Below are 25,320 nucleotides of genomic sequence, written 5' to 3'. Positions count from 1 at the left end.
TTTAGCCTGGTTTCAGTTTAGTTCAGTCGCTCAGTCGTGTCTGACTCTTTGTGACCCCATGAACTGCAGCAGGCCAGGCCTCCCTGTCCATCACCAACTCCTGGAGTTTACTCAAATCCATGTCCATTGAGTCGGTGATGCCATCCAACCATCTCATGCTCTGTCGTCCCCTTCGCCTCCTGCCCTCAATCTTTCCCAGCATCAGGGTCTTAAATGAGTCAGCTTTTCACATCAGGTGGCCAAAGTATTGGAGTTTCAGCTTCAACATCAGTTCCACCAATGAACACCCAGGACTGATTTCCTTTAGGATGGACTGGTTGGATCTCCTTGCAGTCCAAGGGACTCTCAAGAGTCTTCTCCAACACCACAGTTCAAAATCATCAATTCTTCGGCACTCAGCTTTCTTTATAGTCCAATTCTCACATCCATACATGACTACTGGTAAAACCATAGCCTTGACCAGACGGACCTTTGTGGACAAAGTAATGTCTCTGCGTTTCAATATGCTGTGTAGGTTGGGCGTAACTTTCCTTAGTAGTTAGTAGCACAGCCACTACTACTGTACTACAGTCACTGTGGAGAACAGTGTGGAGATTCCTTAAAAAGCTGGAAATAGAACTGCCATGTGACCCGGCAATCCCACTCCTGGGCATACACACCGAGGAAACCAGATCTGAAAGAGACACGTGCACCCCAATGTTCATCGCAGCACTGTTTATCATAGCCAGGCCATGGAAGCAACCTAGATGCCCATCAGCAGATGAATGGATGAGGAAGCTGTGGTACATATACACCATGGAATATTACTCAGCCGTTAAAAGAATTCATTTGAATCAGTTCTAATGAGATGGATGAAACTGGAGCCCATTATACAAAGTAAGCCAGAAAGATAAAGACCATTACAGTATACTAACGCATATATATGGAGTTTAAAAAGATGTTAACAATAACCCTATATGCAAAACAGAAAAAGAGAACAGATGTACAGAACAGACTTTTAGACTCTATGGGAGAAGGCGAGGGTGGGATATTCTGAGAGAATAGCATTGAAACAAGTATACTATCAAGGGTGAAACAGATCACCAGCCCAGGTTGGATGCATGAGACAAGTGCTCGGGGCTGGTGCACTGGGAAGACCCAGAGGGATGGGATGGAGAGGGAGGCGGGAGGGGGGAATCGGGATGTGGAACACATGTAAATCCATGGCTGACTCATGTCAATGTATGGCAAAAACCACTACAATATTATAAAGTAATTAGCCTCCAACTAATAAAAATAAATGGAAAAAAATAAACACTTCAGATGAGAAATATAAAAAAATAAAATAAAAATAGCATTCTACAAAAAAAAAAAATAGGGTCTTCTCCAACACCACAGTTCAAAAGCATCAATTCTTTGGCATTCAGCTTTCTTTATAGTCCAACTCTCACATCCATACATGACCACTGGAAAAACCATAGCCTTGACTAGATGGACCTTTGTTGACAAAGTAATGTCTCTGCCTTTCAATATGCTATCTAAGTTGGTCATAACTTTCCTTTCAAGGAGTAAGAGTCTTTTAATTTCGTGGCTGCAGTCACCATCCACAGTGATTTTGGAGCCCAGAAAAATAAAGTCAGCCATTGTTTCCACTGTTTCCCCATCTATTTCCCATGAAGTGATGGGACCAGATGCCATGATCTTAGTTTTCTGAATGTTGAGCTTTAAGCCAGCTTTTTCACTCTCCTCTTTCACTTTCAAGAGGCTCTTTAGTTCTTCACTTTCTGCCATGAGGGTGGTGTCATCTGCATATCTGAGGTTATTGATATTTCTCTTGGCAATCTTGATTCCAGCTTGTGCTTCCTCCAGCCCAGCGTTTCTCATGATGTACTCTGCATGCAATTTATACCTTTATAATCCTCCCCTCCTTCCCACCTCTTCCCCAACAGACAACAACTAATCTGCTTCTTGTCCCTAAAAGCTTGCATTTTCTAGAATTCATTTTGTGTTATTTTTTTAAATTAAAATACAGTTGATGTCCAGTATTGTTAGTCTTTAGGTATACTATGTGATTCTGACATTTGCTTACAGTAGGAAATGACCACCACAGTGAGGCTAGTAACCCTCTGTCCCCATACAATGTTATTACAATATTACTGACCATACTCCTTATGCTGTGTACTCCATCCCATGGTTTATTTAATTTGTAAGTAAGGATTTGTATCACTTAATTCCCTTCACCCCGCCCCCATTGCCTTCCCCTCTGGCACCCACCCATTCCTTCTCTGTATCTGAGTCTATTTCATTTTGTTTTGTTTTGTTTTTTAGATTCCACATGTAAATGAGACAAACAGTATTTGTCTTTCTCTGTCTGATTTATTTCATTTAGCATAACACCCTCTGAAAGTGTTAGTCACTCAGTCATGTCTGACTCTTTGTGACCCCTGGACTATATCTCTATCCATGGAATTCTCCAGGCAAGAATACTGCAGCCATTCCCTTTTCCAGGGGACCTTTCCAACCCAGGGATTGAACCCAGGTGTCCTGCGTTGCTGGCAGATTCTTTCCTGTCTGAGTCACCAGGGAAGCCCCTAATACCCTCCAGATCCATCCATGTTGTTGCAAATGGTAAATGTTTTTTTCTGGCTGAGTCATATTCCATTGTGTATGTATGTGTATCTCAAATGTTTATCCATTCACCTATCGATGGACACTTAGATTGCTTCCTTATCTTAGTTATTATAAATAATTTGCAATGAACATTGGTGTGTATATATCATCTTGAATTAGTGTTTTTGTTTTCTTCGGGTAAATAAATACCTAGAAGTGAATTTGCTAGATCATGTTGTAGTGCTGATTTTAATTTTGGGGGAAATTGCCATACTGTTTCCACAGTGGTTGCATCAATTTAAAATCCCACCAACAGTGCACAAAGTTTCCCTTTTCTCCACATCCTTGCCAACTCCTGCTATTTGTCCTCTTTTTGATGATAGCCATTCTGGCAGGTTTGAGGTGATAATATTGTGGTTTTGAGTTGCATGCTTGCTTGGTAGTTGTCAGACATTATGAATTTTAGTTTGGGTGCTGGATTTTTTTACATTCTCATAAATATTCTTGAATTTTTTTCCTGGGAAGCAGTTATTTTGGAAAAAGTAAAATCCTTTGAGGTCTTATTTTTTAAATTAAAAATTTTAATATTAATTTATTTGACTGTGCTGGGTTTTAGTTGCCGCGTGTGTGATCTTTGAGCTTCACTGCTGCATGCAGAATCTTTAGTTGTGGCCTGTGGGATCTAGTTCCCTGACCAAGGATCAAGCCTGGGCCCCCTGCACTGGAGCTGCAAAGTCTTAGCTTGGGCCACCGGGGAAGTCTCAGTTCTTGCTTTTTAACATGCATTGCTGCTGTTCCTGCTTAGTGGCTTCAGTCGTGTCTGACTCGTGTCACGCTATTGCCGGGCTCCTCTGTCCATGGGATTCTCTAGGCAAGTGTACTAGAGTGGGTTGCCAGGCCCTCCTCCAGGGGATATTGCCGACCCAGGGATGGAACCTGGTCACCTGCATTGTAGGCAGGTTCTTTACCACTGAGCCACCAGGGGAGCCCTTAAGATGTGTTTGGTGGGGACTTATCAGCACTCTACTGATTCCGCATTACTACGGCAAGACCTTTCTGAGTACTCTACCCACCGCCTCATGAATCAGGTGGTACTCCAGTCTGCCTGGTGGGCACAGGCACTATTCCCAACCCTGTGTGAGCCCTGGGCACTGTACCCCCCCTAATCCTTTTGGGTGGTTCTTTCTCTGGTCTCAAGTAGTTTTCACACATGCTTGGGCAAATCAATGCTCAGCCCAAGACTCAAGGGGACCCTCTGCATATCTCTAGGGTTCTTTTTCTCTGCAGCCCTCTTCTCTCTGGCACTTTGTCACATAGTCTCCATCTGCTTGCTCTTCTCAGAATCTCAGCTCTGTTTCCTCAACTCATGTAGCTTGCTGGGTTCCACTTGGGTTCCCTTCCCTGCATCACAGCTGGAAAGCTCTCTCAAGGCAGTAAGTTGGGTGTTCATAATCACAGGGCTCATCTTGCCTTTCTCCGTATGGTCAAATGCTTAATAATGCAAAGGAGACATTTGAAAAATCTAGGTTTTGCAGTCATGGGCAGAAGTAGCATCTATCTACAACTCCTGTTTGTTTATTCAATAGTTATGGAGTCTCCATCTTTGGGTTTCACGGTCTTTCATTGCCTGATGTCTTAAACTCTTGCTTCATCTATTGTCCATTGTTGGCTGCTTTAGGAAAGGGAGTAGATTTGATCACTATTACTCTATCTTGGCAGGAAGTCTTAGAAGGCAGTCCTCTTCTACTGCCCTCACTGGCAAGTTCCTAATTGTATGTTTGCATGCATGCATGCTAATTCGCTCACGGAGTTCGCTCACGAATTCGCTAATTCATCTCACAGAGTTATGTAAGACGTTATGGACTGTAGCCCACCAGGCTCCTCTGTCCATGGGATTTTCCAGGCAAGAATATGAGAGTGGGTTGTCATGCCCTCCTCCAAGGGATCTTTCTGATCCAGAGATCAAACCCGATCTTTTCCATCTCTTGCACTGGTAAGCAGTTTCTTTACCACTAGCACCACCTGGGAAGCCCCAGTTGCATTTTTATAGCCTTTAATTTCTTTTCTTCCCCTATATGGTCTGGTGGTTTAGTTGCTAAGTGGTATCCAACTCTTGTGATCCCATGGTCTGTAGCCTACCAGGCTCCTCTGTCCATGGGATTCTCCGGGCAAGGATACTGGAGTGGGTTGCCACTTCCTTCTCCAAGGGATCCTCCCGACCTAGGAATAGGATCTGGGTCTCATGCATTGCAGGCAGATTCTTTACAGACTGAGGTACTACGAAGGAAGCTTATATGGTCTAGAGCCCTATATTAGCCAGGGTTAAATTGAGGAAGCAGAACTACAATGGATATTAGAGAATAAGGAATTTATTAGAGGAATTAGGCTTTACTCCAGTGGTTTCCAGCATTATGTTCCCTGGATCAAAAGCATCAAGCCTCAGCATTACTTGGAGGCTTGTTAGAAATGCAAATGTATAGGCCTCACCACAGACTATATAAGCTCAGAAGCTCTGAGGGTGAGACTCAGAAAGTTGGTTTTAACAAGCCCTCCAGGTTGTTCAGATGTCTGAAGTTTGAAAGCCACTGTTTTACATAATTGGAGGAGAGACTGGGGAAGTAATGGTCCAAATGAGGATGTTAAAAAAAAAAAAAAAAAAAAACTAGGGAAAAATCACTAATTGACTCTCTTAATCACTAGTTTGGGTGAACAAGTTAGTGCATTCACAGCCAAGTCGTCTGGCAATAGATCTGTGTTGCTATTGGTCAACAGAGCTACCAATAAGGAAAAAGAGCTGGACATGAAGCAAGAACAAGAATGTGCAGCAAAAATAAAGAGCAAGGGGAAACTGGAACTTTCTGGTAACTCTCTCGTCACCTCTGACCATGATAACCTTCGGATTGTGATTCCTGCTGTTTCAGTTTCACCTTCTAAATATTGTGCAAGTTTTCTTTTGGCCAGCTCTGATTCTGAGCCAAATAGGGAAGGGAATTGTGGGAAATTAATTTGAGCTTAACCAAGTTAGTATACCACAAATCTACCAAAGTAGAATTAACAAGACAGGAGATTCTAGGAAAGGTAGTTGAAGATTAGCTAAATGGACAAAAAAAACCCAACCCCCACAACATTCCATCTCATGTTAATATGACATTCAGTCACTTCTATTAACCATATTTAGCTTCCAAATTAAAAAATTAGCAAAATTATGCATCTGATTAAATACTCCACTGTCCAGCAGAAAATCAAAAGCATTCTAACCCTCTCCCCAAAGAGGATACAAATTCCTATATGTCACTTTATATTTTCAGGCAAGTTTAAGCCTTTTCTAGTGGGTCAAAACCCTTTTTGACACCTACTAATAAATCTTATCTCTGATGGTAGGAGAATGAGAGGAGAAAAAAAGAACTAGTTGATACATACCTAATAGATTTGTAATAAAATAAGGAAGAAATGCTCATAACTATTATAATCTTCATTTCTACAACTAGTCATGTGGTCATATGGTATCAATAAGTTCCTTCTTCTACTACCCATTCCATATGTCCTTTGTCCTCTGCAAGAATCTTGGATAATCTTGACTCCCTGCCTGGTGGAATGGCCCAAATCTTCTGAAGAGTCTCTACTATTACTAATCCAGCCTGCACTAGATTGTTGTATTTTATCACATTATATGGTATATTAAAGTAGCCCCAGGAGATCTATTACATTCCAGACAAAGTCTTCCTTACTGTCTTTGTGTAATCACAACCCAATTTCTCCCTTTCAAATTAGGGTCACAAAGCAGCCTGTTGGTTGGGTAGCAGGAGAAGCCCAAAGTAGGCAGAAGTCCAGTGTGGCAGGCTCAATTTCCACTTTAATGGAAATTTTGATGAGTTCTCTGGAGGAAGCATTTCTCTCTTGGGAACTAAGACCTCTGGTTGGTAATCTATTTTATATATAGTAGTGTGTATATGTTAATCCCATCCTCTTAATTTATCCCTCTCCACTCTTACCCCTTTGGTAACCATAAATTTGTTTTTTATATCTGTGGATCTATTTCTGCTTTACAAATAAGTTCATTTGTATCTTTTTTTTTTCAGATTCCACATGGAAGTGATATCATATGTCTTTGCCTTACTTCACTTGGTATGATAATTGGTAGGTTAATCCATGTTGTTGCAAATGGCATTATTTCATTTTTTATGGCTGAGTAATATCCCATTATAATATATATATATATTATATGTGTGTGTGTGTGTGTATATATACATATATACACACACACACACACATGCATACACACATTCATACTACATATTCTTTATCCATTCCTCTGTTTATGGATATTTAGTTTGCTTTCATGTCTTGGCTATTGTAAATAGTGTTTCTATGAACATTGGGGTGCATATATCTTTTCTAATTACAGTTTTCTCTGGTTATGTGCCCTGGATCAGCATTGCAGGATCCTATGGTAACTCTATTTTTAGTTTTTTAAGGAACCTCTGTACTGTTTTCCATAGTAGCTGCACCAATTTAGATTCCCATCAACAGTGTTAGGAAGGTTCCTTTTTCTCCACACCTTCTTCAGCATTTAGTGTTGGTAAACTTTTCGATGATGGCCATTCTGACTGGAGAGAGGTGACCCTCATTGTAGTTTTTATTTGCATTTCTCCAATTAGCAATATTGAGGTTTTTTTTTCATGTGCTTTTTGGTCATCAGTATGTTTTCTTTGGAGAAATGTCTTAGATCATCTGCCCATTTTTCAATTGGATTTGTTTTTCTGTTGTTGAGTTGTATGAGCTATTTGTATATTGTAGAAATTAATCCCTTGTCACATCATTTGCAAGTATTTTCTCCCAGTCTGCAGGTTGTATTACTACTGATTATCACAGACCCTTGATTTTTCTGGCTCATCCTTTACCTGCACTTAATCCCATGGTACTACCAACGAAAATCCGAACTGTGATGCCACCACGTCTATGAATTACTCATGTTCTAGCCTATCCACCAACCCTGCTAAGGAGGTTATCATTGAGCTCATCAAATATAAATAACCCAATCCCAGAATCTCATTTTAAAAGTCTGTTTTCTGGGACCACTTCTGGTACCAATTATTCTGTCTGGGTCCCAACAAGAAACAGACGGCACACTTGTAGTAGGAAAATTTGAGGAGAATTTATTTTCATCATGCATATTTACAAAGCCGTGGGTGTAGGGAAAATCTACCAAGGGGAGGGGACCAGAAATTGGAGGCAGAGTGACACTTAGCTGCAGAGATCTCCAGGTGAGGAAGGAACAAAGCAGCTAGAGGCATCTTGTGCATGCATGCATGCTAAGTCACTTCAGTTGTGTCCACTTCTTTTTGATCCTAAGGACTGTAGCCCACCAGGCTCCTCTGTCCATGGCAGTGGGTTGCCATGCCCTCCTCCAGGGAATCTTCCACACCCAGGGATTGAATTGTTCTTTTCTGTCTCTTACATTGGCAAGCAGGTTCCTTACCTCCAGGGAAGCCCTGAGGCATCTTACAGGGAGGGAATTAAAGGAATACAAACTCCCTCTTTGGGCTTCAGACATAAAGAATCTGCCTGCAATGTGAGACCAGGTTTCAGTCCCTGCGTTGGGAAGATCCCCTGGAGGAGGGCATGGCAACCCACTCCAGTATTCTGGCCCGGAGAATCCCTATGGACAGAGGAGCCTAGTAAGCTATAAGTCCATGGGGTCGCAGAGTCACACACGACTAAGCAACTAAGCACAAACTCCCTCTTTCATCTAATTTCCTATAGGAGTCTCTGGTGAGTAAACCCAAAGGCAAGCCAGCAATCAGGGGAAATATTTACGTGGTTCATCTTAGGCTGGACTGTACATACCCATTCTTTGAAAAGTTTGGTGGCTTTTCTCCCATTTCTTCACAGTGTAGTGTAGTGAAAGAACTGAATTTACAGCTTCCTTGAAATTAGGTCTGGTCTGCAAGGAGATCCAACTAGTCAATCATAAAAGAAATCAGTCCTGAATATTCACTGGAAGGACTGATGCTGAAGCTGAAACTCCAATACTTTGGCCACCTGATGCAAAGAACTGACTCATTTGAAAAGACCCTGATGCTGGGAAAGACTGAAGGAAGAAGGGGACAACAGAGGAGGGATGGTTGCATGGTATCACCAACTTGATGGACATGAGTTTGAGTAAACTCCAGGAGTTGGTGATGGACAAGGGAAGCCTGGCATGCTGCAGTCCATGGGGTCGCAGAGTTGGACACGACTGAGTGACTGAACTGAAATTAGGTAGAGTCCTCTTTGTTCTTTTCTAAAGCTGTTATGGCAGTTTGCCTTTCCACATGCATTTTACAATCAGCTTTTGTCATAAAGCTTGCTGGGGTTGACTGGAAGGAAATAGTTAACCACCTATAGATGAAGCTGGGGAACGGACAAGAGAAGTGTCATGTTCATGGAACGAAAGACTGTATCATCAAGCCTGATTTCTCTCATCAGCACATCTTGCAGTTTTCAGCATACAAGTCTTGCACATACCTTGTTACACCCGTTTTTGGGTGTACAGGTGAGGATGTCGGGTCCAGCTTTGCCTGGTTTTCTCCAATTATTTAGGTCTTTTGATTTCTTTCATCAGAATTTCTAGTTCTCAGAATACAAATTCCATTCACTAATTTTTTGGGGGGATAGGAGAGTCTGAACAATTCTTGGGGTAATTACTGGCAGTTCTCCAACATACTGCGGACCACCGTCTCTGTCCTTTCTCCTTTCCTGTTAAGAGTATGAAAACAGTGAAATGCAAATGGTGAGACAGCCTTAGGGCTGGACAAAGGTGCTCCCAGATTTTATTTAACTGGGCTGAGTGCTGAGTCTTCTTGCTTTTCAGAAAGTGAGTCATTTAACTAAAAATGACTTGCAAGAGCACAGCTGCTGTTAAAGACACACCACACACATATTTGGAGTTCCAGTGGGCTTTTATTGAGATAAATTAACAAATCAAGATTTTATCCACCATCTTTTCTTTTAAATTCAGCAGAGACTCTGGTCAACATATGTGTACATACAACATAAGACATTCCAACAAAAACACAGCCCCACTGGAACATTTGCCAATTAACAGAAAGCCAATTTTTCCATTTCCCAGATGTTTTCAAAATTGAGTCCCCACTGTTCTCTTCTCAGTGGAACTGGTCCCTTGTGGCTAGGGACACTGGAATTCTATCCTGTTTTTACTAAACAAAAAATTATTTTTTCATTTTAATTTTGTTTCAAAAAAGGGAATAGTGACTTTGTTTTCTCCAAGCACCCCTCCCCCACAACCACTGGTTAAAATACAGTAGCCTGTATCTTAATAGCCCAACCCTACCCCCTCCCTTGCCCTGCCCAGTACTGTCTACTGGAGAATTTAAATACACTTCTGTTGGAATCTGTCAGCTATGGAGGGGCACAGTCCAGGTGCCAGGCTAGCTCCCTCTGACCTCATGAACCTTTGGACACTTAACTCTTTACCCCAAAGATGAGTTTTTAGATCAGAAAGGAGTGGATTTTCTTTGGAAGTTAAAAAACAAAAACCAAAAAACAAAAGGTATGAAGTACAACGACAGGCTCAGAAGGTCCACTAAATTCACCAAGTTGACTACATCAGCTCCCATGAAGCCAAAAATTTTTTGGCTTGACAAAGTTATTTTGCCAGAAAAATGATTCCACAACAGCTTAAGATACACAGAACGCTGAAAAAAAGTAGCAAATAAAAACAACATGGCTTAATTCCCAAGAATTTATTTCGTCTTTTTGTTACTCATCTATAAGGTCAGGAGTGTGACTAAAGGCAGTTTCTGATGAGGTCATGAGCTTCCAAAGTGTTTCTAAATCCTTAGTGCAGATACCCTCCCTTTTGGGGCAAAATAACCTCCCTCCCACCCCTATTAAAAAAGAAAAAAAGAAAAAAATTAAACCAAGTGATCAGAATGAGATGTTTTGATTCCAACAATGTACACTCAAGGCTTTGTGCTGAGTTGTCTGGTTCTAATCCAAGCACGATGGTATCAAACACAAAGCACATGGCAAAGGAAAGATGCTCCCATCTCATTCTGAAAACAAATACTGATAACCAATTGCCTCCCCCCTCCCCCCATCCCTCGGGGCCAACCTATATTATGATGCTGGGACCAACTTGAAAATAATTTAGCGATTATATTTAGGTTTCTCTCCCCCTTACTTCTTCCCATGGAAGATCATTTTAGAATAAATTTATTCCATTCCATTCCTAAGGGAAAAGGCAAGGTTTCTCCATGGGAATGTAAGGAAGAGAGAGACAGCAAGCTGTGTAACAGTCCATAACTCATTACACGACTATATAACCACTGGTTAAACCAGGAGCTGATTGTAATTTAAATATTAAAAATAAGGGGAGTAGTTTTTATCCAAATGAACCACTGGAAAAATACTACCATTACTTAAACACCCAATACTGGAAGGAACAGAAAAACAACTAATAATAACAATGCTCCTTATTTAAGGGGAATTGAAGAAAAAAAAAAAAAAAAGACTAGGCTTTGACCTAGTTGGTAGAGCATCTTTCCATTTAACGATTCCTACTCAGAGTCAAGCACCAGAACTGGACAGCTGCCTGTGTAAGACGGTGTCCAATCATGGTGTCCCAGCTCGTTTTAAGTGCCACTCCTCATCAGAGGCTGTACTTCATGAATACTTTCAGTTTAAAGTCTGTGCTTTTAGAAGGACCCACAGGCACGTGGCACCAGGCAGAGCAGTCTGAGGATGGCAAGAGACTGCGCTGTTTGTTTAGTCACCCACACACTCTCTAGCGAGACACAAAATTGCATTTATGAACTTTCCTTCTTTTTCTTCTATAATGAATGATCCCTCTTACCTCGCCAGAGATGAGGGGGAAGAGAGAGCTGCATCAGTACACGGGCAAGATTTTTTGGTCAAAAGTTGATGCCTTTAAAGTTCCCTCCCCCCACCCCTCCCTGGAAAAAGGTTACTTTTTAAATTAGGCCTTGCATTTAGTAACCAACATTGGCTGGAGACACAGTGTGGCTTGGATACCAGATAAACGAGTTATTCTGTTTTGGGTTTGTACTGTGCAGCTCTTGCTACAGTTTTTAAGGAGTTAGGGCTATGTCTGATCAGGAGGCATCTGCAGGATTTTGATCCTCAAGGAATTTTGGAATCACAAATAATTTTGCTTAGAACGAGGCAGAGTCAAAAAAGCAACTTTGAATAACTGACTTCTTTATCCAGATGAGTTAAGCATGAAAGTTTATGTAAGACATATCCTGGAATATTTTAGGGCTTTAAAAGACAATGACAAATGGAAACCAATTTTTTTAAAAAATTTTTCTTTTTTTCAATCCTAGATGCCTCCTGATTGACCTAGTATACTGGGTTAAAAGGGAATTAAAAACATTAAAAAAAAAGTTCACTGGTATTGATTCATCTCACTCCTTTTGCCTGGAGATCAGGCCAAACATCAAGCATGTTGGGAGGGGCACAATTTAAAGCAACACTATTGACTGTAAAGCATTTGCCAGCAATTTACAATGCAAAATGACAGATAATTCTTGTCACAAAGCAAGAGGATGGCAAGCAGCTTTCTGTAGCATGAAAGTTAACAGCTCTCAGGGGTTGCCCGTTCCTGCAAGTTTATGTATCAAGGTGGGCAGAGGGCAACACACAAAGTACAGGAGGTGATCCACAGAAAGTAAGCCCCAGAACTGCTGAAGTCCCCAAAGCTGGTACTGGCTAGTATTCTGAAATGCAAACCCATGCTTTATACATATACTGCTCAAAGACACTGCCGCGCAATCACATCCCCACACTGCAAGGCGAATTCTTTGTCCCCTTCTGCAGAGCTTGAAAAGTTTCTCAAACTTTTAAAGAAGGCTGGCAGGGAACAGTATCAGAGAGAACGTCTCAAAAAAATAACATCTTGAATTAGAGGTTTGTGAAGCTTCCGTGCTCTCTCTGTCAGGCTTACTCCAAAGGTACTATATGAGGCAGTGTGGCAGCAGTGAACCCCAGGCTCCTGGGCCTCTTTTCCAATGTAGAATTCCTGTAGAGGTCTGCTCTCTACAGTAAGAAGCCAAAATACTTTTTAGATTTAGTGTTGCGGAAAACTGAGCCCCTCTCATCTTTAGCTGCTCCCATAATCACTCTAATCCCCTTAATCCCAGCAACCTTCATCCAAAAAAAAAATATATATATATGTATATATATATATATGAACCCAGAAAAAAAACCTATTTACAAAGTTTATACAAGTATACACACCCAATTTTCTATGGGACACGCTCTGCCACAGAGGAAAGAGGGTCAAAGGCTCTGACATGTCTACACATCAAGTGCCATAACTGCTAATGGAGGCGTATGTAAACCAGTCTTTAGTGTTCTGCTATAGAGCACAAAAGGCTTGTCATATGGCTCCTGCGATGATAGACTGCTCTTTCCTTTGGGAGCGATGATGTTGTATCTACTCAGCCCAGAAGAAATTTTTACTTGGGATTGTTTTTTTTTTTTTTGTTAAATACATGTATTTACAGTGCGGATGAACTGCAGTTGCATATCAACTCCTCCACATAAAGAAAAAGAAAATGGTGTTTAACATCACTAATATGTTTCATCTTCCAGCCCTGGGCTTGAGTATCGGGTAGAAAGGGAAGAGAGAGACTTCAACTTGAAACCAAAATGAAAAGACAAAAATTTTTAAAAGAAAGAAAAAAGAAAAAAAAAATACTATTGTTGATTCCTTGGGCTGTGTCTAAAAGATGATATTCTGAATGGTCTCATAGCATAAGGCACTTCGCACAAATAAGTAATAAGCTCTTCAGGCTTAAAAACGGATGAGTAACCAGGGAGAAGTTGAAATGCACTCAAGAGTCAGCTGTTGGAGAATTTTGAAATCGTAGACAAGCTTGTGTTCATCAAGGTTCTTCTCTTTTTAGGGTTTCTCCCCTTCTTTCTCTTCCTTCTTTGTCCCCCCTTCCCCAGAAAAATTTTTAAAAAACCAGCAGTTAGTGCAACTAATGTTCAGTCAGCACACAGTGCAAACAAGTGGAACAAAAAAGGTAAATTCCTTTTCAGCTTTTCTCTTCACCAGTTAAAAAAAAGAAATATCTGAGCTCTTAAGTCTTCATAGTTCCAAAATAAAAGAAGATGAAAAACCCACAAAGAGAAGAGCATTCCCCCCAAAATCGATGTGTCACAGATCCAAACGAGCCTTCCATAATTTGTCAAAGCCTAAAGAAAAAAAGAAACCTAAAATTATCGCTGGTAAGCAATATAAACTAGGATACACACACGCGAAGTACGCATTCACAATTCCATCCCAAATGCCCTCCATAATAGCTTCTACTGAGCCTCTTTACACACTATAGAATCCACTCAGGATTAAGAAATTTCCACTAGACATCCCAGAGACAGAATGAAATCCTAAAAGTTCTGGTAGCAGGCAGTAGTCATCTGTGACAATTTTTAAGTTTTTTAAATCCTATATGAACTCAACAGCCTGTCAGTGTACTAGCATACATGGGCTAGTTTTATATTTGTCTAAGAGTTTTGTGTTTGACAAGTAAATTAGGATAAAAATGTTAAAGTGAAGAGAGTAATTTGGAGAATCTAAAAATAATGGGTAGAATGTTCATTGCTAATTTGGAAACTATCATCTCTGAAATTAGACTTTCCTTACAGGAATATTGACTGTTTTGGAGGGTTTTTTCCTATGTTAATTAAGCCTTGTTTTAAGCATTTCTTCCAGAGTCCTACAGTCAACAAAAGATGAAAAGGTGGATGCATGTGAGATTCATAACCTGATTATACCTTTAGCAATAAGGTTTTACAGATAATTTAACCTAATTTATTAAGGTACCCATTAGAAATTAAGAGTGAATACTAACAGATGACTGAGTGATAAAGGAAAAGAGCAAAAATAGTTTCACATTCAAAACTGCTAATTCTTTTTTGCTTCCATTATTTTAGAAGTCTGAATTTGTCTTAAGTACTGTTCACATACATTACCATAGGAAGATGGCATTCCAGAATTGCATTTATGGATTCACCAATAAGATCACTTCAACTGACATACTTCCTGTTTACTGCCATTTATGCCAAGAGGTATTTCATCTTTTATTGCTAATTGTATATGGTAGGACATCAAGCTCCCCCTGGGGGAAAGACGACCTTGATCTCCTTCCTTTAAACATTATACTTACTTGGCTATTTTGTCAGGTACACACACGCTTGTTAAGGTTTCTCATCTTCTACAGGCTCGCTGTGGTATTCTGCCACATACAGGCTCTTGTCAATGTTGCTCGGGATAGGTTTGATTTCTGTTCCCAGCTGCTCCTCAATACTTTTCAGGTTGAAGCGATCATCATATGTGATCAAGTTGATGGCTAAGCCAAGATGACCAAAGCGACCTAACAAAAAACAATTCTAATTAATAAGAATTAAATATGACAGTCAACGTGCAAGCACTAGTCTGTAAGTGGCAAATCCATATAGGATTAATGTTTTTATTTAGTGCCACTCTGAGTATATGAATCCATATACACATTATTCACAGCCTAAAGTAACAGTGTCAAAAGTTGCCAAAATACACAGTATAAAATAAAACAGTATAGTTTACAAAAGTGAGGTTCTAATTTGTAAATCTTAAATTAGGCATCAGGTTATTTTAACTTAAAAAAAAAAATAAATGTCTTGGAAGAATTAGAAATTGATGTATCAAAAAACTAAGTTTTAATTCACTATTTTAATTGCTACCACACTATACTCCACAAAAGGAACAAAATTTAGTGATTAAACTTCTCAAAAACCTTCCACAAAGAACATCTCCTTCCTTTTCCTCACCTGATCTTCCAATACGATGGAGATAGGTCTCTGCCAGCTTTGGGAAGTCAAAGTTTATTACCACATTCACAGCTTGTATATCAATACCTCGGGTAAACAAATCTTTAAAAAAAAAAAAAAACTCCATTATATCCTTCAATTTGGTGTCATAATACTCTTTAACATTCATTTCTAAAGGAACCTAAGCATCACTCAATTCATGCAGTAATTCAAATGCATTCATAAATTATTGGCATTATTTCTCATGCACATTAACCATAAGCAGCTTTCTGTTCACAAGTTACTTTTTCCCAGTGCTGTATCAAAGTTTTAAAATATGGTCTGAGGTAACACAGTGCAAATCAAGGATGACTGAAAAAGCTTATACACTAAAAAATGAGCTCACAAGTATAATTTTCTTCACTCTATTTTTAAGTACTTAATCCAAGGTTAATAAATTATTTTTAAAGTTCACTGCATAATGGAGAATACTTTAAAAAAGAGGCAATCTACCAGCAGTAATTTATATTTTGTTCAGAATTCTGCTGAATGATTCATCCCATTCTGCTGAATGATTTATAACAGGTCTGAGGTAAGCTAATACGCAAGACTATCCCTTCTACTTTTTTCCAGTCCCACAATTATTATACTAATTTAAGCTTTGACAAATACACGTAAAAACAACTCCAATAAGCTCAATAAGCTAATAACTAGGTTTCCCTGCACTTCTCAGCTCCACACATCAAAATAATCCATGATGGTCAGACAAATATTTCTAATATACTGGTTTGAATTTCTAACATATTATTTTCAATTGTCTCCAGATTAAATTTAAAATTGACATTCAAAGTCCTCTGCTCTATACTCTGGTTGTAACACATCTCAAAACTTCCACTATACCAACCTCACCCACTATATTTCTTCAAACTATCTTCTTAGTGATCTCTAGATTACTTTTATGCCAGGCCCCTTACAAAATATTCCTTCTTATCCAAGTCTAAAACTCATCTATAGCCTATAAATTACAATTTCATATCTTCTCAGATCACCTCAGCTAGTTATTTCCCTCTTCTATGAAAATTTAGGGTTATTTAACTGTATATGCCTTACACTTGCAAATTACCTTTACTCCCTTGGAGATCTAGCCCAATGCCCGTTTTTGTCAAATTTTACTGCCACAGCCATGGCCATTTGTTCACTATACTGCCACTGAGGTAGAACAGCAGAGTCAAGTCACTTATAACAGAGACCACATAGTGTGCAAAGTCTAAGATATTTACTACATGGACTTTACAGAAAAAGTTTGCAGGCCCAGTCTGAGGTTCTTTTGTCATCTTTTTATCTCTGATTAAACAACTACTCCTTGAGAGGGGTGGTATTCTGTATGTATTTATACATGTTACACATAAATGTTCAGTACTTATTTAATGATGTATTTGCCCACTGTTCTGAAAAATGAGAAAGAAGAAAGCACAGGCACTTCAAACACTTATCTGAGGGCAGCCTCAGCAAGTTAATGCTTAAAAATAAAACCATGTAACCACAGCAGTAATTCATAACAATGTGTGAGTTCTCTCAGTACTATGAACTCTTTCTAGGGGAAAAAAAAAGTATTTTTCATTCTCAGATAAGGAAATGGTTAATGGCAAATGGCACCTTTCTCCTTGTCTGTACAGTTGACCCTTGAACAAATCAGGGGTTAGGGTCTCAGTTGAAAATCTGCATATAACTGCATATAACTTTATAGCCGGCCCTCAGAACCCAAACATTTCTGTATTTATCTCCGTGTATAGCTCAAAAATTAAAAGCAAAAAAACAAAAAACTAGGTTCTTCCCTCTATCCAGAAACCTAGTTTAGATTATAAACCTAGTATCAATACTAAGACTATATTCTCAGTGTACATACAGGAGGCTACTGAATCTAACTGTCCACATGCACCCCCAGTCTGCTTTTCTTTATGTAGTGAAATACACCAGAACACAAACTAGTCTGATTCTGGCAAAAGAAAGAAAGGCCATAATAAACCTCCAAAACATAGTTTCTTAACATAATTCATTTTGCATATGCTAAACAGAACTCATTCCTATATGCTAAAACTATTCAGAAAATACACAAACTCCAAAACTGGTTTAACAGGCAGAGATGAAGCAGGAGTGCCAAAATAAGTGTTCTGCAGTTTCAGGTACGGAATCTAATTTCAAAAGTTAACTACAAAAAAAAAAAGTTACCTACATTATCATTCTCAACTTCAGAAATTCTAGAAATGGTAGGAGAGGGAGCTGACTATGTCAGGAGCTTCACTGCAGGATAGGACAGAGAAAGAACAAAACTAGGAAGAAAAACAATGGGTAAAGGAATAGAAAATACCTACCAGTGCAAACAAGATTGCGGCATAAGCCATTTCGGAAATCATGAAACACACGATTTCGATGTTCCTAGGAATAAAGCAGTGCATTTATTTGATTACAACTCACACAAGCCTCCAGATTTCCATCATTTTTTTCTCCTACCCAAGCAGTTTCTTTATACCCAAATTTGTTTACATGAATGAGAAAGGAGCCACATTCATTATACATTAAAAACAAGAGGTGAAAAAAAAAATAAGTCTCCCATGGGAATTAATAAGCAACAAATATATACGTATTCGTATTATCTCAATTCTTAAAGGTATTTTTTTTTTTTGCTGGAGTTGGTTTTAAGTGACAATTTTCACCATATTTACTTCTAAAATGTTTCAAATAAAAGCTGCCAAAAGTTTAGCTTAACTGAAACATCTACTACTTATCTTTTCAGTTATTATATACAAAAGCTAAAAATAACGACTTTTCAGTTAAAAAATGAAAACACACTCAAGCAAAATCAATAAATCTACCATCTGGCAAACTGGTCTTTCCTTTCAATGCAATGTTCTTCCACTCTAAAATATTCTCTTCCATTTTATACTTCATTTCCGGTGGTAATTTTAATATTAGGTGCCTGCATGATGGTACCTGATCCATGACAATAAGCTTCTTTGAAAACCATATGTGAGCTGACTAAGTTCTTAACCTGTTAGACTACAGAAACTGCTTTCCTATCATGAAATTTCACAATGTTAGCACACACAAACACAATATGTTGATAGTTTTGAATTTATTTTCTGTTAAATCAAGTTCTGAAACAGATTCCTTTTTCTAAAAGCAAACAATAAAGAGGAAAAGATGAACCTGAGAAGGTACACAGATAAATTAGAACCTTCTACAAACCTTCCAAAACTGTGGCTGATAGTCACACATAATGTGACATCTGAAATGTGGTATGACTGAAGACTATATTTTAAATAGTTTACTGTTGCCAGTGGTTACTGTACTAAACACTAGCCCAAATCTAAGATTATGGGGAGGGAAGGGAATAAAATCTCACATTTCTATTGTGCTTGGCAACTGACAAACTATTCATTCATACACAATCTCAATCTTCCTAAACCCTTGTGAAGTAAGGGTACATACTATTACCCCTGTTTGTAGTTAGAAGACCTTACCCCAGAGAAGTTAAAATGAAGGGTCCTTTGCCTACTAAACAGTAATTTATTCTTAAAAACTCAGGGCATTGGAAGAGCATTAAAACAAAATTCAAGAAATATTCAGAAAAGCTTTTAAAAAAAATCTATATAATTACAAGTTTTACACTCACCTGCCTCATTTTAGCATGGATATAGAAGCAAGAATAACCCAGTTGAGAAATCTTCTTGGCTAGCAATTCAACTCTCTGAGAGGAGTTACAGAAAATAATCGACTGGTTTATCTGAAGCTGAGCACCAGAGGGGGGAAAAAAAAAGACTTAAGAAAATATCGACAAGCAAATAAATGTTGAAAACACTAAGACTTATAATCTCATGACAATGGAGATGCAAAACTATAAAAATTTTAAGTACTATTCATTTAATAGTTGTAGAAGGTAATGGCACCCCACTCCAGTACTCTTGCCTGGAAGGTCCCATGGACGGAGGAGCCTGGTGGGCTGCAGTCCACGGGGTCGCTAAGAGTCAGACACGACTGAGCGACTTCACTTTCACTTTTCACTTTCATGTGCTGGAGAAGGAAATGGCAACCCATTCCAGTGTTCTTGCCTGGAGAATCCCAGGGACAGGGGAGCCTGGTGGGCTGCCGTCTATGGGGTCGCAGAGTCGGACACGACTGAAGCGACTTAGCAGCAGCAGCAGCATTTAGTAGTTGCAGTTAAGCACAGTTAATATAGGACCACTCCTTCCAGGGGAAATAGAGGGTTAGGTCCCTGTGAGGAACTCGTAACTTTTTTCATCAATGGGTCAACAGATAATCTGGTTTTATGCATATTACTGAGTTTTTTCTGGCTGCACCACATGGCTTGCAGGATCCTAGTTCCCTGACCAGGATCTAGCCCCTGCATTGACAGTGTGGAGTCTTAGCCACCCGACCACCAGGGAACTCGCCCCATGTGTTACTGTTTTAAAGACACCTTATTTACTCATGGACAACAGCACTATAACTCAGGCCTTTATGAAGTTTATCTAATCACATCATCTTTGCAAGATGCATTAGTCTTCTTAGTAGCACTGGACAACATGCACTATGTCTAGGGGCCATTTAAAACAGTGGAATCAAGAAAAAAGCACAAAAAAGTGGGGAATGTGGCATTAAATAGACTGTGAAAAGGGTGTTCATTTATGAGCTCAAAAAAGAGGGCAGGGATAAACAGCATGAAGTCTCAAATTTTTCATGTGTGTCTTCAAAGAGCATCTGAGTACTGATCAGGGTGACTAGGAAATTCTGGCAAGTAGGCAAACTTGCAAAAACAAATCTACTTACAACAGAACAATTATAATTACTGAGAATAATGGGATTACCTGTAATTAAGGTCAAATTATTTTAGAATCAAATTAAAAGTGCCCATAATCTGTCAATCATATAGTATTAGCTTCAGAACAACCGAAACTACCTTTTAAGAAAAAGGACTTTTTTTCTACATTGAAAATGATGAGAAAACTGATACAACTGTTTTATCGAGGTTAAGAAATGGGTAACAATTCAGCAGCTGAAGTCTAACTGGCTCACCCTGGAGAAAAGTGTGTTGAGGCAGTGTACTTTTTGGCGCTCAGTTACATATGCGTAGTACTGGGTTACTCCCTTCAAAGTTAGTTCCTCCATCAGGTTAATCTCATAGGGTTTCTGCAAATGGGAATTCTGAAGGAAAAAAAAAAAAGTCTTATAGTTAAAGCAGAGTTTATCTCTTTAAATAAACTTTAACTCAAAATATATCCTCATACATGTCTATCTGATAAACTCTTAACTGGAGGGATGCAGCTCTCTTTAAAATATATAATCTGTCATTACCATAAACAGGAGATCTAACATTCAGATATATAGCTAAGTTATTACTATTTTGTACTTTAAATATAGATTATGCTGTAATCAATTTATCTAGCATCAATGGCTATGTCAGACACCAGCTTAATTAACAAATAAAAATCAAAATACTTTTGTATCTCAAAACTTGAAACCGGCATAAAATATAGACTAGTAACATAATGTAATTATGGACAAAGGTACACTCATGGGCAATAGGAAGGTACTGCTTCGAAGTACAGGTTTATACTCACCATGAACTTCTGTACACTAAGAGGGAAAGTAGCAGAATATAATAAAATCTGTCTGTTTTTAGGTAGCGTGAGAATAATATCCTCCATTATCTGCACAAAATCCTGTGACAGCAACTTATCCGCCTGCAGTACAAAAAGATCATCTTAAACATAATGAAATCATGTCTAAGGTTTTTGGTTAATAAGGAATCATTCCAGCAAGAGAGTTCACAGAATGTTCCCGGCTGTAAACACTATATAGTCCAAAGGCACCAAGACACATTCAGTGATACAAAAAGGAGAAAGTGTAATACTGATCTTCTAAGGGAAAAAAAATCCTAGACAAACATAATCCTTATTCCCATAAAAAATTTTAACGTGATTTCCATTAAAGAGACACTATGGTATAACAGAAGTACAGACTACAGCATTAAACTACCCGTGTTTCTGTTTATAATAGCCAGGACATGGAAGCAACCCAGATGCCCATCAGCAGACGAATGGATGAGGAAGCTGTGGTACATATACACCACGGAATATTACTCAGCCATTAAAAAGAATTCATTTGAATCAGTTCTAATGAGATGGATGAAACTGGAGCCCATTATACAGAGTGAAGTAAGCCAGAAAGCTAAAGACCATTACAGTATACTAACACATATATATGGACTTTAGAAAGATTGTAACGATAACCCTATATGCAAAACAGAAAAAGAGACTCAGATGTATAGAACAGACTTGTGGACTCTGTGAGAAGGCGAGGGTGGGATGTTTCAAGAGAACAGCATTGAAACATGTATATTATCTAGGGTGAAACAGATAACCAGCCCAGGTTGGGTACATGAGACAAGTGCCCGGGCCTGGTGCACTGGGAAGACCCAGAGGGATCGGGTGGAGAGGGAGGTGGGAGGGGGGACTGGGATGGGGAATACATGTAAATCCATGGCTAATTCATTTCAATGTATAACAAAAACTACTGTAATGATGTAAAGTAATTAGCCTCCAACTAAAAAAAAAAAAAAAATTAAAAAAAAAAAGAAAGAAAAAAAAAATGAATTTAAAAAAAAAAAAAGAAAAGAAAAAATGAAGTTACAAAAAAGTTTTTTTAGTATACTTTAAAGATACTATTATTTTTGTGTCACCCTGCTGTACACATAACATTGTCGTATTTAAAGTTGGGTATATCATATGTATATATTAAAAAAATAAAAATAAAAAATAAACTACCTGTGTTTAAAACCTGTCAGGGATACAGTTTTTTAAGGCAGAAGTAGGGTGTATTTCCCTTTGCCTGGCAAATAATAAAAGCTATCCTTTTCTACTTCACCCCCTCACACACACAAACAGAAAACTTGCCTCCTTCGCTATTATTTATGTTGGGAGGTTTCTTAAGTACTATTTCAGTTTCCACAATTTAAAAATCAAGGTGTCTTCTTACTGTACGAATTACTTTATAGGATAACTAACTACCTTACAGGAATGTTGTAAAAATTCAATGAAAAAACACATAAAGCACTTAGTGCTAACACAGTGACTAATAAATGTGATCTCTCATTACTCAAGGATAAAAACCTGTTTTAAATTAGACCAAGAGGAAACGGATCCAGTTATCTTAAAACAGACCAAACAGGAAAATAACTTCATTTCAAAACATCAAAACTGGGGAGTGTGGGTGCTCACGGAGAGAATATACACATACTTGGAGCCTGATGTACAGCAAAAACAACACAACACTGCAAAGCTTATATCTTTCAATTAAAAATTTAAAAACCCAAAACATTAACACTGATTTCATATACATATAAAACGCTTGCTAGGTCCCAAGAATGCAGAGCTGAGTAAGTTCTCAAAAGGCACTCATAGTCTGGTGAGATAACATATATAACAGAGACCAAAAAACCAAATAATACCAAGTTGGATATGTTAAATGAGGGGTTTTTAAGATGCCTTTTTTTTTTTAACATGCTTTTTAAGATGAATCACAGAATGAAGAGAGATGTAGAATGGCCTTGGCTTTGAGGTTATTCAATGATTTCTCACTGCAAAATAAAAATAAATTATCTGCCTTTCCTAAGAAAAAGACACAAAGCTGAATTATTCCTATAAACATCTATCATCTGTTGCTTTTAAAAGGCAAAACACATTTTAGAAGCAAGTTAGTTTGAACAAACCAACAAGAGTCATGAATTTACTAGAAGGTCTTAAACAGAAAGAGGTTATGCTTCATTCACTGGCAGTTATAAACAAAGCCAAATCAGAACAGAATAGTATGTTTAAAAATGGAAAAAACATTACCTCATCCAATACTATCATCTGGACATGATCAACTTTTGCTACTCCTTTCTTGATAAGATCCAGGATTCTTCCAGGGGTAGCTATCACCACATGCACTACATAAGATTAGAAAACATGTATTTTCATTAATTTTAGTTGGGGCAAAAAAGATACAGTAAAGGTTTATCACACATATATTTTATCAGAAACACTGCTGCAGGAAAAATACAAAGAGGCAAAGATGTGTTTTAGAATATGGATTTCCATCTTGTCTTCAGTTGGCTATAGAATACCAGTTAGTTTCACCTCTGCACGTGGTGGGCTACAGCTTTCCAATTCACCTGTTCCAAATAAGGAACATAGTTCTTTGTCTTAGGGAAACCCCCAGGGAAAAACAAAAAGTATGCCAAACTTTTGATACAGCAGCTTGCCTCTAATATATTAAAAGATCAATGGTCTGCCAAGACTGTAACAGGATCAAGTAAGGCGATTATATTAACAAGGCAGTACAAAGAATACAGTAATTAATCAAGTAACAATCATATATAAAATCCTGACTAAAATTCAATGTATAACGTTATGTAAGTGGATTTCAACTCTTGCTGTTTTCTTTTTTCACTAAATAATGTATCATGGAGAACTCTTCAAGAAAATTAATACAGACCAGCTGCACTCTTTAATGGCTGTGTGGCATTCCATTCAGTCTATATCCCAATATATTTAGCCAAATTTCCCTGATATTTAGGTCGTTCAGTTTTTCAGTACTACAAACCACACTGTAGTAAACAACTTTGCATTTGTCCAATTATTTCTTCAAAAAAAAAAAAGACTGTTAAAAACATACATTTATAATTTTGAAACACAACACCAAATTTCCCACCATAGAGATTGTATCAATCTATACCCCCATGTTGCAAGACAACAAATTTCTTCACAAATGCATATTACTGGTTACTAATTAGCCTTTCCAATCTTAATTAATTTTGTCAATCAGATAGGTATATCACTTTACTGTTTTTATATGCAATTTAAAAAATTAATAGTAAGGTTAAATATCCTTTCAATGACTAATTTTTTTCTTCTTGACTGAAATGGTCATTTCCTTATTTTTCTACTGCAATGTTTGTTCCCTATTTTAAAAACAATTTTAATAAACTACTGAAAGGAAACGCTTGTGTGTCAAATTACAGAGAGCAAGCCAGCTTATATCCAATCATTTCCTACCTGTATCATCAAGCCTCATTATGTCATCCCGTAAATTGGTTCCTCCTGTGGTTGCCATCACTTTGGCCCCTCCCATGTGTTTGCTGACCTGGATGCAAATTTGACTGACCTGTAGAGCAAGTTCTCTAGTGGGAACAATCACCATTGCTGGAAAATATCAACAAACAGAAAAAAGGAGGGGAGAAAAAAAAAAGCCATATATTAAGAGTTTAAGAAGCTACAGAAATATTGCCCCTTGTAATCAAGACATTCAAATGAATAAATTTCAAAAAAATAACCTTATAATATAGTGCCCCAGAAAGAGAAGGAGCTAAGATGGCGGAGGAAAAGGACGGGGAGACCACTTTCTTCCCCACAAATTCATCGAAAGAACATTTGAACGCTGAGCAAACTCCACAAAACAACTTCTGAACGCTGGCAGAGGACATCAGGCACCCAGAAAAGTAGTGTACCAGATTTAGACTTTTCCTCAGTAACAATGCTGTACTATTCTACTCTTCCTGGTTACAAAGCCTTAAAGGGTCCTTTGAGTTGGCAATTATTAGCTCAAAATTTATTAATCTTTTAGTAAGAGATCACTAGTCAAAATGCCCAAAAAGGAAACTCCTGCTGCCCAGTTCTATTTATATCATATGAACATAATAGGAAGATGGCAGAAATAATTATTATAGATCAAGAAAACATGGGGAGAAAAAAACCTGAAAATTTTAGAAAAAGCTTTCAAGGTGAAAACATAGATCTATTAGCTTACTTTGGGTACAGCTATGGAAACGTGTTTCTTCCCTACTGCTTTAGATTTTAAAACCCCCAAGCCACAAGG

The 25,320-nt window shown here is 38.3% G+C and overlaps 1 protein-coding gene across 4 annotated transcripts in view; it reads right to left on the bottom strand.

The window, feature by feature from the left end:
* Positions 1-9,511: 9,511 nt before the first annotated feature.
* Positions 9,512-25,320, bottom strand: part of DDX6 (DEAD-box helicase 6) — a 31,283-nt gene continuing 15,474 nt past the window's right edge. For all 4 annotated transcript variants that reach the window (XM_070473495.1, XM_020871967.2, XM_020871965.2 and 1 more), the window contains 9 exons: positions 24,501-24,647; positions 23,298-23,392; positions 21,024-21,146; positions 20,479-20,607; positions 19,079-19,195; positions 17,778-17,841; positions 15,427-15,528; positions 14,787-14,993; positions 9,512-13,815 (listed from right to left, as the gene is read on the bottom strand). In XM_070473495.1, coding sequence (XP_070329596.1) covers positions 14,818-14,993; positions 15,427-15,528; positions 17,778-17,841; positions 19,079-19,195; positions 20,479-20,607; positions 21,024-21,146; positions 23,298-23,392; positions 24,501-24,647 — 953 coding nt within the window. In that variant the 3' untranslated portion in view covers positions 9,512-13,815; positions 14,787-14,817. The remainder of the gene's footprint in view (positions 13,816-14,786; positions 14,994-15,426; positions 15,529-17,777; positions 17,842-19,078; positions 19,196-20,478; positions 20,608-21,023; positions 21,147-23,297; positions 23,393-24,500; positions 24,648-25,320) is intronic.

This window comes from Odocoileus virginianus, chromosome 10 (genome assembly GCF_023699985.2).
Source record: "Odocoileus virginianus isolate 20LAN1187 ecotype Illinois chromosome 10, Ovbor_1.2, whole genome shotgun sequence".
Taxonomy (NCBI): domain Eukaryota; kingdom Metazoa; phylum Chordata; class Mammalia; order Artiodactyla; family Cervidae; genus Odocoileus; species Odocoileus virginianus.
Note: the sequence above shows the minus strand (reverse complement) of the source record. Positions and strands in the feature narration are given on the sequence as shown.